The following is a 12,321-nucleotide window of genomic DNA, read 5'->3' on the forward strand; positions in this document are numbered from 1 at the left end:
GCCTCCTCCATGAAGCTTTCTCTAGGTTCCCTCCCACCTCCCACCACCAGCCCATTCCTGGCTGCCATACAAAGTGCGTTCTCTCACTCTGACGCCTGGCGGCATCACTTTTATACCCTTTGAGGACTTTTTCTGCTTTATTTTTGTACTCCCTGAATACTAGTCCTAAGTCCTTGATAGAACAAAGCGAGTTCCTCGAGATCAGGAATCGTTTCATCTATTTCTTTCTACTGTTCAGAGCTGTTTTCAGGGCACACAGTCAGCAACCAATAAATATCTGTTGAATAAATGATGTAGCTCACAACAATGGCACACAGTAGGCACTCAGGAAATGCATACTGAATGAAATAACATCCATCCTCAATGGCTGGGAAATGTAAGACACTTTTTACCCTACTCTTGATGTTTAGATGGAAACCAGTTTCAAATAACCTTTCAAGCTTTAAAATCTGTGGAAACTCCCATGGAAATAACCGTAAAAACTGCCTTGAGGGAGTACCTGAGATGGTCTCAAATGGGGTCTCAGGTATTCTCATATCCCAAACTGTGTCCTTTTTCTTTGTCTGTTTGTTTCATATGCCAACTGGTCTCCAGAAAACTTTGAAGGCTCATAAAGTGGAGTCCATGTATGATGATTTAAGATCGTCTCAGTTAGAACATTTGATTAATTAGAAATTTCCTGCTCGTCAGTAGGATGATTATTGATATCTGTAGCAGTGACCCTGCAGTTTCACAAGAAACTCAATACATTATTTAAAGAAGTGTTACAATACCTCCAGAAACATCCTTTTTAAAAGCCATTTAAACCATTTTAAAATGTACAATTCAGTGGCGTTAAGCACATTCCTGTTGTTGTACAGCCATCACCACTATCCATCTCTAGAACTTTTCATCCTCCCCAACAGAAACTCTATACCCATTAAACTGTAACTCCTCATTACCCGCTTCCTGCAGCCCCTGGTAACCTCTGTTCTACTTTCTGTCTCCATGAATTTGCCTATTCTAGGCACCCTGTGAGAATGGAATCATACACGATTTGTCCTTTTGTGACTGGCTTATTAGCATAACGTCCTCAAGCTTCATCCATGTTATAGCATGTATCAGAATTTCATTCCTTTTAAGGCTGAATAATATTCCATTGTATGTATATAACACATTTTGTTTATCTGTTCATCTGTCAATGGACATTTGAGTTGTTATTACCTTTTGGCTATTGTGAATAATGCTGCTGTGAACACAGGTATACAAATATCTGTTCAGAAATAAGCTTTGTATTATAGACTTATTCTTATTCTTGTTGGTAAACACGATATCCACGGTAACTTCCCACTAACCAGAAAATTGGACCAATATCCCATTCCACCATTAGGCGTGGTAAGGACTTTTCTTGGAATATGTGGTGGATGCACAATAGACAGGGATATGAATGACATCTCTGTCTCACAAATGGACTTGGGCCACAAGGAGGCAGATAACTGGACCACAGCAGCACATTAGTAATGTGCCCAGCACATTAGTATGGACTGTCAGATCTACATTAAGAAATCGCACTCCACCCCCAACCTCACCCTGACCCTGTCACTGTTCTAGCTGTTAGACTGGGCCGCTTTTCCAAAAAGGTATGAACTTGAGGAACATTTGTTCTGAATTAAACTTGGCTGCAGTTAAAGTGTTATCATGTATATGGAGCTCAAATTACAGAGGCTGCCTTTGGCCAGTGAATGGCACAGCAAGGCTGCTCAGAGAGGTGGAAAATTCTGAGGCCCCTCCAGCACTGTTTCAGGAAAAATGCTCTGAGTGGTGTGGAGAGGGGCCAGCTGGTAATGTCAAGGGATTTATAAAAGAGATTACAAGACCTTTTAAGGGAATGAGGCAGTTGCTAATGATGGAAAACTGCTAAAGGTGGATATGGATAAGGCTCAACACTTAATTTGCTAGTTATCTTGAAATGCTTGTAATTTTTAAAAAAACATATTGAGCCACTCCCTTCGTGTGTAGTTCAAAAGACAACAGTACAGTGTTGTGGGAAGAACCTGTTATGCTAATCAAAGTCTGGGGTAACTGAAACTGAGCTCTCCGAACACAGAAAGCCCAAAGTGGGCGATCCAGGACCTGGGAGGGAAAATTAAATGCCCAAACACACCTGGGTGCACAGCACATCTGTACTTTTCTTTCTTTCTTCCTCGTATTTTTTTTTTTTAAGCATACCAGTGGGGGGTCTGGAGGAAGCCTTATTTTTTAAGCAGCAACAAAGCTGCTTAAAAGCTTTACACCTCCAACGAGAGATCTGAAAAGAAAATTTTTACTTATATTGCATTTCCAACTGTTTCCACAGTCTTTTCACAACCCTCGCGTCATCTTATCTTAAGAATGCGGGTTTTATAAAGAGGAACCAAGCTCAATTACAATGACAGGACAGATTTAGTGGAGCAGACAAGCTTCAACTTTAACAGCTGGGCTTACTTTGGGTTTTAAATAGATATCTAATGAAAAAAGTCCCAGATTTAGGACTAGAGATCTAAATTTGAAGGGGTAAAAGTGAAGGCCTTAAAAATCAATTTTTGGTGGAGCTGCTAAAGAAAATCTCTTTTGCATTATGGAGCACTAAAACAAACAAAGGAACAAACAAACAAATAAACCAAACAAAGGACCTTGTAACTAGTACTCAAATTGTCCTCCAATGAGAAGGCCCAAAGTTAAAGTGGACTAGAAGCAAGAATTGAAAAGCATCTGGAAGTGAGCAATATGGAAGTACTTTGGGAGCCATGATCCTGAGGTATAATTGGTTGCAGCTTTATCTGTTTTCCTCTTTATTTGTGGGTACAGGAGAACAGCGCAGAGACTATCTATACACTCTTATAATATGGAAAATCCAATCATCTGCTTTAGCACCATTTTTCAATTGTAGCTTAAATAAAAGGGTCAGGGAACATATGTTGTTTTCTTTTTGTGGGGGGCGGGGGGTAATCTTACTACAGGAGTAATCTTTCTGAATCAGCACCTTGGGTCACATCCCAGTTCAAATATTTCCCATGGAGGGCAGTCATTCCGGCCTGGTGTTGAAGGAGTCCCCTCGCTGCCTGCAGACTCCGCTCCCAGCCTTATCACCAACTGCACTCCAGAAGGAATACTCCATCCTGTGAGCATATCTCCTCGCTGTCCCCTCAAGACACTGTGCAGATGAATGTCTCTACTGACCCTGTCTCCATGTCTTCTGCCCTCCTCCTACTGTTATTAAAATCCTTTCTGTTTCTCAAGCCTGACTCAAGCCTCACCTCCTTCTTGAAGTCTTTCCTGACTACGCCAGTCCCTACGATCTTGCTCCTTCCCTTCCCTCCCATGAAACTTAGAAATGGTGCCTTTGATTTTTATACTTAGATTATCTTCTGCACTTAAAAGTGTCTGTCTCGGGCTGGCCCCGTGGCTTAGTGGTTAAGTGTGCGTGCTCTGCTACTGGCGGCCCGGGTTGGGATCCCGGCCGTGCACTGACGCACCGCTTCTCCGGCCATGCTGAGGTCGCGTCCCACATACAGCAACTAGAAGGATGTGCAACTATGACATACAACTATCTACCGGGGCTTTGGGGAAAAAAAGGAGGAGGAGTGGCAATAGATGTTAGCCCAGGGCTGGTCTTGCTCAGCAAAAAAAAAAAAAAGAGGAGGATTGGCCTGGATGTTAGCTCAGGGCTGATCTTCCTCACCAAAAAAAAAAAGTGTCTGTCTCATTGAGGGTGTATACTGCTATTATATCCCCCGCTGCCTCTGGGAAACTATTATAGCAAGAATATGTGTTAAATATGGTTTTATTGCCTTTGACCAAAAGGCTTGTTGACCAAAACCTGTTGAATCAATAAATATTTCTTGCCTGAAATATTAAGCAGGGCCAAGAAACACAACTATTAACTTTACCTTGAAAAATAATCTTCTGAATTAGAAAAGCAGGGAATGGTTACACTATCCAGGAGAGATTATTAGAAAAATCTACATGAGAAATGGAACTCAATCGCTGCCAGAAACCCAACCTTCTTTCTTCAACTCAAAATTCTTCAGACCCTGCTCCTTTCTCTAGATCTCCTAACTCCCCACAAGTATTCCAAGAGAAAGAAGGTTGTTAGGTAGCCTGCAGGCCCTCTGAAAATGGCCATAACCTGTGATTCTATTTGTTTTTTGCCTCTCTGGTCCAGGGACAGGCGAAGAAAGTGCTACAGAAGGAGCCGCAGCCACTGTTTCCACTCAACCTGCTTCCCTCCTTCTCTGTCTGCACTGACAAGCTGTTGAGGAAAGCCTGGAACCCAAAAGGCATTCCCGTCTGGAAGTCAGTTTGAAAGAATACTCAATTTATAAAAACATAATATGCATAATTTTGTAGAAAGAGAAACTTACATTTAAAACAGAAAAAAATGACTCGGGGCCGGCCCCATGGCTTAGCGGTTAAGTGCGAACGCTCCGCTGCTGGCGGCCCGGGTTCGGATCCCGGGTGCGCACCAACGCACCACTTCTCCGGCCATGCTGAGGCCGCGTCCCACATACAGCAACTAGAAGGATGTGCAGCTATGACATACAACTATCAACTGGGGCTTTGGGGGGAAAAATAAATAAATAAATACAATTATAAAAGAAAAAAAGAAATAAATGTCTCAATAGGAAATGCGGCTTGCCCTTGGTACAGTGGCATAAGTGGAGGGAGTCAGTTACCATAAAGGGGAAAAATACATAGGCCAGCATCCAAATACGTGATACTTTTTAGAGTAATCTTTCTGATGGGGCAAACATCCCAAATTATTGCTTTATTGCTTATGTAATAAAAGATCATAATAAACCAAACTCGGAGTAGAGATCATTAATGATAGAGGACACTATTTTCCTTTTTTTTTTTTTTTGCAGAGAAATCACTTAATATCTTTCTCACCACCTTTTAAGATGGGCTAATGATTTCCCACTCTATATGCTGCAGGGAGACACTGTCAGGTAAAAATGGCACCATGAAAAAAGAATTTGAACTTTTTGGAGCTAAGTGTTATCTAATGGGAGGAAATCATTACATGCTGTTAAAATTTAATATTATTTACACAAAGATTTCATGAGTTCTATCCATGTGTGTATCTGAGCAGTACTGAGAAAGGATTTATTGCTCTATGACCTACCCAAGTTACTTCCCTCTCTCAGCCTCAGTTTCCTCATCTGTAAAGTGGGGATACTTATAGTACCTACCTAATACAGCCAAGTGAGACAATGCACAGGAAGTGCTTAGCATAGCAAAGCAGGCATTTTATGATCAAAAGCAAATTAATTTTCTCAGTTCCAAATATGCGCTAAAGTTTGCTGTCAACTTATTCATAACCCATCATTGTGTGATGAAAAGATTACTGAGTTAGGAGCTCTAGTCTCTAGTGACAACTAGGCAAATTACTTAACCTCTCTGGATTTCTATCTCTGTCTTTACAATGAAGGAGCTGGATTAGAGGATCTCTGAGGAACTTTAGTTCTAAAGTTCTGTGATTTATGATTTTTTCATTTTTAAACAAAGTTTTAATAAAATTTAACACAGGAAGTATTGTATGCTTTAGCAATTTATATTTTAATGTACTTCAGATTAAAATTGTATTGTGCAATATTTAAAACACAGAAGGATATGGAAAATGATACATGTACCTGTCATTCACTTTAAGAAATAAAACAATTTTTTTTTTATAGATTTGGAAATGCTGTGGGTGAAATTCAATTATATTTAAAGGTGTAAAAACAAGATTGAAATCACTGCTTAAAAAGAAAAGGAAATTACTTTGGCTGCCCATTGTTTCTGGTAGAAGGGTGTTTTTATGTCTATGCGGCTCTGACGTTATGCTAGGTGGAGGCCAAAGCAGAGAACAGGCCTCTCTTGGGAACATTTCATCTAACTGAAATGGAATGAATATAGTTTAGCAACAATACACATCTAAATCAAACATCGACCCTGAAGTTGATATGCATCTCATTTGCAGTAACAAGCCTTTCACGGCAATCTAGGCCCTGATGGAAACATCTCGACATAGAATTGGATTCAAATTTTGGTTCCTTTCCTTTTTAAGTGTGTGACCTTGGGCAAGTTATGTAACCCGTCTGTGCCTCAGTTTCTTCATAAAAAGGGGCTAACCTTACGGTTGTTGTGAATATTAAATAAGATAGTACATGTAAGGCTCTAAGAACAGTGCCTGACACCTAGAGAAAGCTCAGTGAATATTAGCTATTATTATTATCCAATTCCATAAATAATTACTGGATGTCTACTATGTAGTAGTCTCTGTACTAGACACTGAAATACCTCTAGGGGCATCAGCATTCTGTGTCTGGTCTTCAAACAATGTGTCACAGAGTTAGACACGAAATTCTGGTAAATTCAGCAGTCCAGTGGGACCCAAATTAATCTAGAAAAAAGGCCGGCCAGCCATTTGGAGTCAGATGACTTTTTAAATTCAGGAGAGGATATGAAATGTAAATGAAGTAGTTACTTAAGGTCTTGCCTTTAAGTTGTTGAGTTCCTGTGCCAGGTTTTCGAGAGTGCATTATGATGCATATTAAAACCCCTGTGACATTCAAAGAGTCAAACATGCCTGATTAGACTTTCATGTCCTGTATCTATAAAAAGGTTAGTGGTGCATTTCCTCAGTGCAAATTATTTTTGGCTCTTACTATTATTTATGAATATAATAAAGTCTATACAGCATAATGTATGTGATGAATTTGTTCCAGTCACCAGCTTGCTTTTATTGAAGGAGATATTCCAGAAGATGCTACATCTTGACCAGTAATTTCAGCAGATAGGGAGTAGGCAATACACAGGAAAGGACAATAGGACTTTAGCACTATGGGACAAAATGAGAAATACAATCATGGCAATAATGCATTCTCTTATACTAAAAATTTATCATGGAAATGATGTAGGAAGACACGCCTTCTGCAAAAGGTTTCATTGTGATGCTTCCGTGGTGTTCCAATCCTCGCATATACAACAAGCAATCAGTGTTTGGTTTGCGAGTTGCCTTGGGTGGATATGCCCACAGGGCATGAAAAGCAGGTTTAAGGTGATGAATTCAACAGGAGCTGACCATTTGGTCAGTCATCTTGGGTTGGACTGGCTTTGGCACTGGCTTCTTTGGTTGCTTTTGGTGACTTTGGGGTAATATTAAGTAAATGTAAATACATGTACATCCCAGCTATCATCTACCTCTGCCTGTGGGGTTTTGACAGATACCGAATATTTGGTCCCTAACTCCTCCTACGGCCCCTTCATTTGCACATTTTGCACGGTTAAGACACTGAACATACAGTTCATAACCTTTCCATTATACAACCTTTTCTAAGTCGAAATAATGAGGCAACCTTTCTCAAAAACTCTTGATGTAAAGAAGAAAAGTGAATGGGTCTCTTCTCAATAATAGGCATCTTGAACTCAAGCATTTACTAGAATAGGAAGAATACTACAACAGCCAGAAATAACTTGGAAGCTCATGTATCCAAACCCAGTCATAGAAGGTTAAGTAGAATAAAAGGGTTCTGGATTCTCTTGCCCTTAGGTATCGTTATTTGCCCATTTCCACAAGGCTGATGGCTTTTAAATATTAAAACCATCCCAAAAGGCATCCCACCCCCCCTCCTCGCCCCATTACACAAGTCACAAATCACTGCTCAAAGAAACAAAATGCGCCTGCGATAGTCCCCCATTTGGGTGCAGTCATGATTCTGCAGAGAAAGGAGAGTCTCAGAATTAACGAGCTGGATATATTTGGGCAAGGACTTGGGCCTTCCCGGTAAAACATAAAAACAAAACAATCAACACCGCCCCCCCCCCCCCCGCCAAAAACAAAAACAAAAAAGCCGTGGCGCTGCTGCTGCTAACTCTTAGCAGGCCGGCTCAGAATTTGACCGTACCAAACAAAAACAGGACCGAGCCGGGGTTCCTGAGGCCCCGGCCGCCTAGAGCCAGGGCGAAGTTCCCCGGGCCGGGCTGCAGGCGGCGCGGGCACCGCCGGGCGCGGCGCTCCCGGGGACTTTCACCTGCTCGGCGAGCAGCGTGGGGGCGGCCCCGGCGGGGGCGGGGCCTCGGAGCCCCGCGGGAGGAGCCGGCCGCGGCCCGCCCCGCAGGAGGAGCCGCTGGCCGGCGGCTGATCTGGCGTCTCCGTGACAGGCACCCCGCCGCCGCCACCGTCGCCTTTTCTTCCTCGGCCCGGGCCGTCCTCGCCACTGCTCCGGGGCCGACGAGCCGCCCAGTCCCGCTTAGGGCCGCGCGCCCACCGCTCCCCTCCCCCGGCCCGGGCGCCGCGCCGCCCACTCCCGCCGCGCCTCCCCCGCGCCCTCCTCGCCGGCAGGAATTGCGCGGCCACAGCGCCGCCCGCATCCGCGCCGCCCGGCCCTCCGTGCCGCTCCGTGGTCCCGGGCCCGCAGCCGCCGTGCGGCCAGGGCGCCCCCCGCCCCGCGACCCTCAACCCGTGCCCCCTCCACGCGCCGCCGCGCCCGGCTCCCGCCTCCCCTCCCCGGAGTCTCGCCAGCCCCTTCTTGCAGCCGCCTCTGGAGGACCGGGTCCACCGCGGGTCACCATGCCCAGCAAAACCAAGTACAACCTTGTGGACGATGGGCACGACCTGCGGATCCCCTTGCACAACGAGGACGCCTTCCAGCACGGCATCTGCTTCGAGGCCAAGGTGAGGGGGCCACGCGGAGGGTCCTGCCCGGGAGGGAGCATGTCTGAGTGGATGGGATGCACAGCCATCCTGGACGAAGAGCTGGTGGGTTAGGCTGATTTGGGGGCCTTTCTGTTAGGGAAGGTGACTTCCCCTTGGTGTAGAATTCCGCGGGCTCCTGCCCAGAACTGCTTAAAAGCAACTGGAAAGTTTGAGCGGTATTGCTTCACCCCCCTCCTCCCACCTGCAGACTCCCCTATCCTTACCCGCCTGGGACTGATCGAGTTACTTCCCGGGGCCCCCTTTCTGAGGAGGAGAGGCCAGTGGGTGAGCGCAGCCTGGACGTGGTTCTTAAGAATCAGGGAAGCTCTGGTGTTATTTACCTGCTAGGATCCCATGGGAGAGGTGCTTTCAGGAAGGTCTCTTAAAGGGGGAAATTCCCGCTTCCTGATTGAGGAAAAATAATACAGGGGTGTGTTTTTAGATTCTAGTTAACCAGGTCAGAGTCACTTCCTAAACGCCTGATTTGCCACGACTCCTTTGCAAGTGCCGGTCATTGAAGTGGGGGTTGGGTGTGGGGGAAAGCTGCCCATTTGCTAGTTTTGTGGCGTAATGTTTAGTTTCAGCAGCTAGTGGGGAACCGCTGCTGGAGAATTTAGCAGGGATGACTGGAATTTTCAGCGCTGAGGCCAGAGCCCCAGGTCTTGCGGGAGGGGGCGGGGCGGGAGCCTCCGTACTGGAGCATCAGTTGAGAATAAGGATGGCCCCAGTGATGCACTTCCCAGAGTGAGGAGTTCTGGTTTCTGAAATTACAGCTGGGGTTCGTGCTGCCAGTTACCTGGGGAAAGTGCTTCGGCTCTTCCTTCATGCCCCTTGACCCCACCACTGTGACATAAAGACCCGGGGCGCTAAGCACCTACTGTGTGCTTGTCACTGATAAGTGACAGAAAGTATTGCCCCTCCAAGGAGGTTGTGTCTTGCTGGTTTTGGAACAGCAGTACTTTCGATGTGGAGACAATTTTACTCTTCGTTCCCTTTTTCTCCTTTATGACTGTGTAGATGCAGCGTGTTAGCACCTTGTGCAAGGATTATTCCATCAGGTGGCTATTTCCTTCAATTTGTGACATCTTTTGAGTGTCTGATATGTGCCTAATGCGGTTAGTTATCTTAAGATTTTTTCCTTCTCATGGAGATGTGTGAATTGGTGAATCTTACCTTTTTTTTTTTTTTTCCTGAATAACCTTCCCCCACCCATATTTGCTAGAGCTAGGAGGACACCCCCCTGCCCCCCCAGACATCGAAACCGGCGGTGAAATGCAGAGCTGAATTACTGGGTATGGCTAGGACCAGAGAGGGGCTGTAGCCAAGATCTTATCTTGATTCTCTCAGAATAGACCTGGATGGTCTAAGATGGGATGTTTGGGTTAAATTTTGTCTGGGCTTGTTGCTTTGGTGAGCAGATTTTTTAAAGTGTGAGTTTTTATCACAGTCATGATTTAGTTTTCTTGGACGTACCTAAACTGGAAAATTGGCTTTTGTCTTGTTTGGTTCACTAGTGCTCTGTTTTGCAAGAATGAGGGTAAGAAGAGAGATCAGCATTAAAGTGTTTTTAAGCCTTTTTATTCTTTTCTTACAGTCTCAGCATTTGGTCCCAACTAGGTCTCAAACCCTAGCATGCATAAGAATCACCAGGTGAGAGTATTAAAAAGCCTGATTCTTGCCACCCCCAATTCTAATTTGATGCCTCTGGGGGGAGCTGGGACTGTGTACCTTTAACGAGCATTCCGGGTGATTTAATGCAGGTGATTGGGACCAGACTGAGAAATACTGGTGTTGAGCCTTGCCTCCAACTTGCTGGATCTTACCCTCCCTTTCCCAACATGCAGTTTCTTTTCTAAGCGAATGTCTGGGGGCTGCGTGATATAGTTCCTATAGTAACTTCCCTGGATTCACACACAGTGGTGCTCAATAAGAGGAGGGGCAGCCACAGTTGGTCTAGGCAGTGTTCCCAATGCAGATCTGAGACATGGGGGACCAAGGGTTCTGCTTGGAGAATGGCTAGGTAGAGAAGAAAGGACAGGGCTGACTTTGAGGACTGAGTCCTAACTCCCAGCTCTTGGTAACTGATGCTGGACACCAGCACATTCAAACCATGTCAGCCAAGATCTGAGTAGAGGTGGAAGCAGAAGCTTTTCTGTCTCATGTGTACCCGGCAAGCACCTCCTCTGACTGGTTTCCGCATCCCTCTAGAGCAGTGTCCATGGAACTGCACAATCACTGGGATTTCAGGGTTAAATCCACACCACACTCGCCCAGTGTTTCGGAAAAGCACAGGCTGTAAAATGTAAATGTGTTACTGCTGCCTCATCAGATAGCCTTGGAAAATGAGCCCGGGTCTTTCTCTCCCAAGGGCTGGCAGTTTTTCAGAATCAACATTGGATGGAGTGACTCTCTGCATGGATGCTGCTCATTTTCAGGGTTCTGCAGAGATTGAAAGCTTGTGGCTGGGGTTGAAGGGCATCTGGGTGCCAGAGGTTCTGTGCACTCAAAAAAAAAAAAAAAAACCCATGCATTTAATTATCAAGCAGAATCCTAGATGTTTTTCACCTGTAGTATTTCATGTACTTCTCACTGCTTCCCTAGAGGTGGGTCTCCTTATGTCTTATAAATGAGGATATAGGCTCAGGGAGGTTGTTGCTTGCTTTAGTGCACACAGCTGTGCATGGCAAAGCCAGGATTAAACCTGGGAGCTTTGACTTCAGACTCCTAAATCCAGTGCTTATTCATTTAATAATTTTTATGGAGTGTTCACTCTTTGTTGGGCAGTGGTCTGATTCACGGCTCACTGGTGGGGCATCCTCAGGTTGCTGGCCTCTTGGACTCTGATGCAGGAAATTATTCAAACTTTTAATACTGGGCTGTTTCCCGATATCCCCTTGGGCTGGGAGCAGCTCCTAAGGGATACCCACTGTCCACGTTCAGCGTGGGCACCGGCTCGCTGATGGTTGCTGGTGGGTGGGTGCTAAAATCTCACTTGGCTTGAAAGCTTGTGTGGCCTCTCTGTATCTGCCTCTCCCTCTCCCAGAATGTCTTCCTGGTGGCCAGTGCCATCAACTGACTGTCTCTACTTGCTGGATGAGAAGGAGACTTCCAATGATGATGATGCAAAGGATAATAAGAATATTAATAACATAGTGATGCCTTACATTTGTAGGTGATTTTTGATTTGCGTGGGACTTGCACATACAAAGAATTTTCCGTGTGTAGAAACAGGAGCATTAGTGTTATCTCCATTTTTCAGATGAAAAAATTGGGGATCAGAGAGATTAACGTGTCCAGAGTCACAGAAGTGATAAGATGATAAAATAATGCTTATAGCTGATATTTAGTGAGCACTTACTCTGAGCCAGGTATTGTTCTAGGTGCAGCCCCATTTAATCCTGGTCCGTGGTTCTTTCCTGGTCCTGAAGTGGTTGCTTCCTCTGTATTCATAGCACTCATTGCCTAGCTCATTCACTGATATCCTCATGTGTGGTACAGACTGGCAGAACTCGAAAGCACCTTAGCTCACTTCATTTTACAGATGAGGAAATTGAGGTCCAGAGGGGAAGTCATTGACCCAAGGTCACATATCTAGATAAGAACAGATTCAGGACTCCTCCCTA

The 12,321-nt window shown here is 45.0% G+C and overlaps 1 protein-coding gene across 2 annotated transcripts in view; it reads left to right on the forward strand.

The window, feature by feature from the left end:
- The first annotated feature begins 8,257 nt into the window (after positions 1 to 8,257).
- The window catches only part of LOC131404702 (carboxyl-terminal PDZ ligand of neuronal nitric oxide synthase protein-like), a 287,659-nt gene continuing 283,595 nt past the window's right edge, over positions 8,258 to 12,321 (forward strand). Inside the window, exon 1 of one of the 2 annotated variants that reach the window (XM_058539693.1) lies at positions 8,258 to 8,677. In XM_058539693.1, the coding sequence (XP_058395676.1) occupies positions 8,573 to 8,677 (105 nt within the window). In that variant the 5' untranslated portion in view covers positions 8,258 to 8,572. The remainder of the gene's footprint in view (positions 8,678 to 12,321) is intronic. The other variant, XM_058539692.1, reaches the window with a different exon arrangement.

Source organism: Diceros bicornis, chromosome 4, assembly GCF_020826845.1.
Source record: "Diceros bicornis minor isolate mBicDic1 chromosome 4, mDicBic1.mat.cur, whole genome shotgun sequence".
In the NCBI taxonomy this organism is placed as follows: Eukaryota; Metazoa; Chordata; class Mammalia; order Perissodactyla; family Rhinocerotidae; genus Diceros; species Diceros bicornis.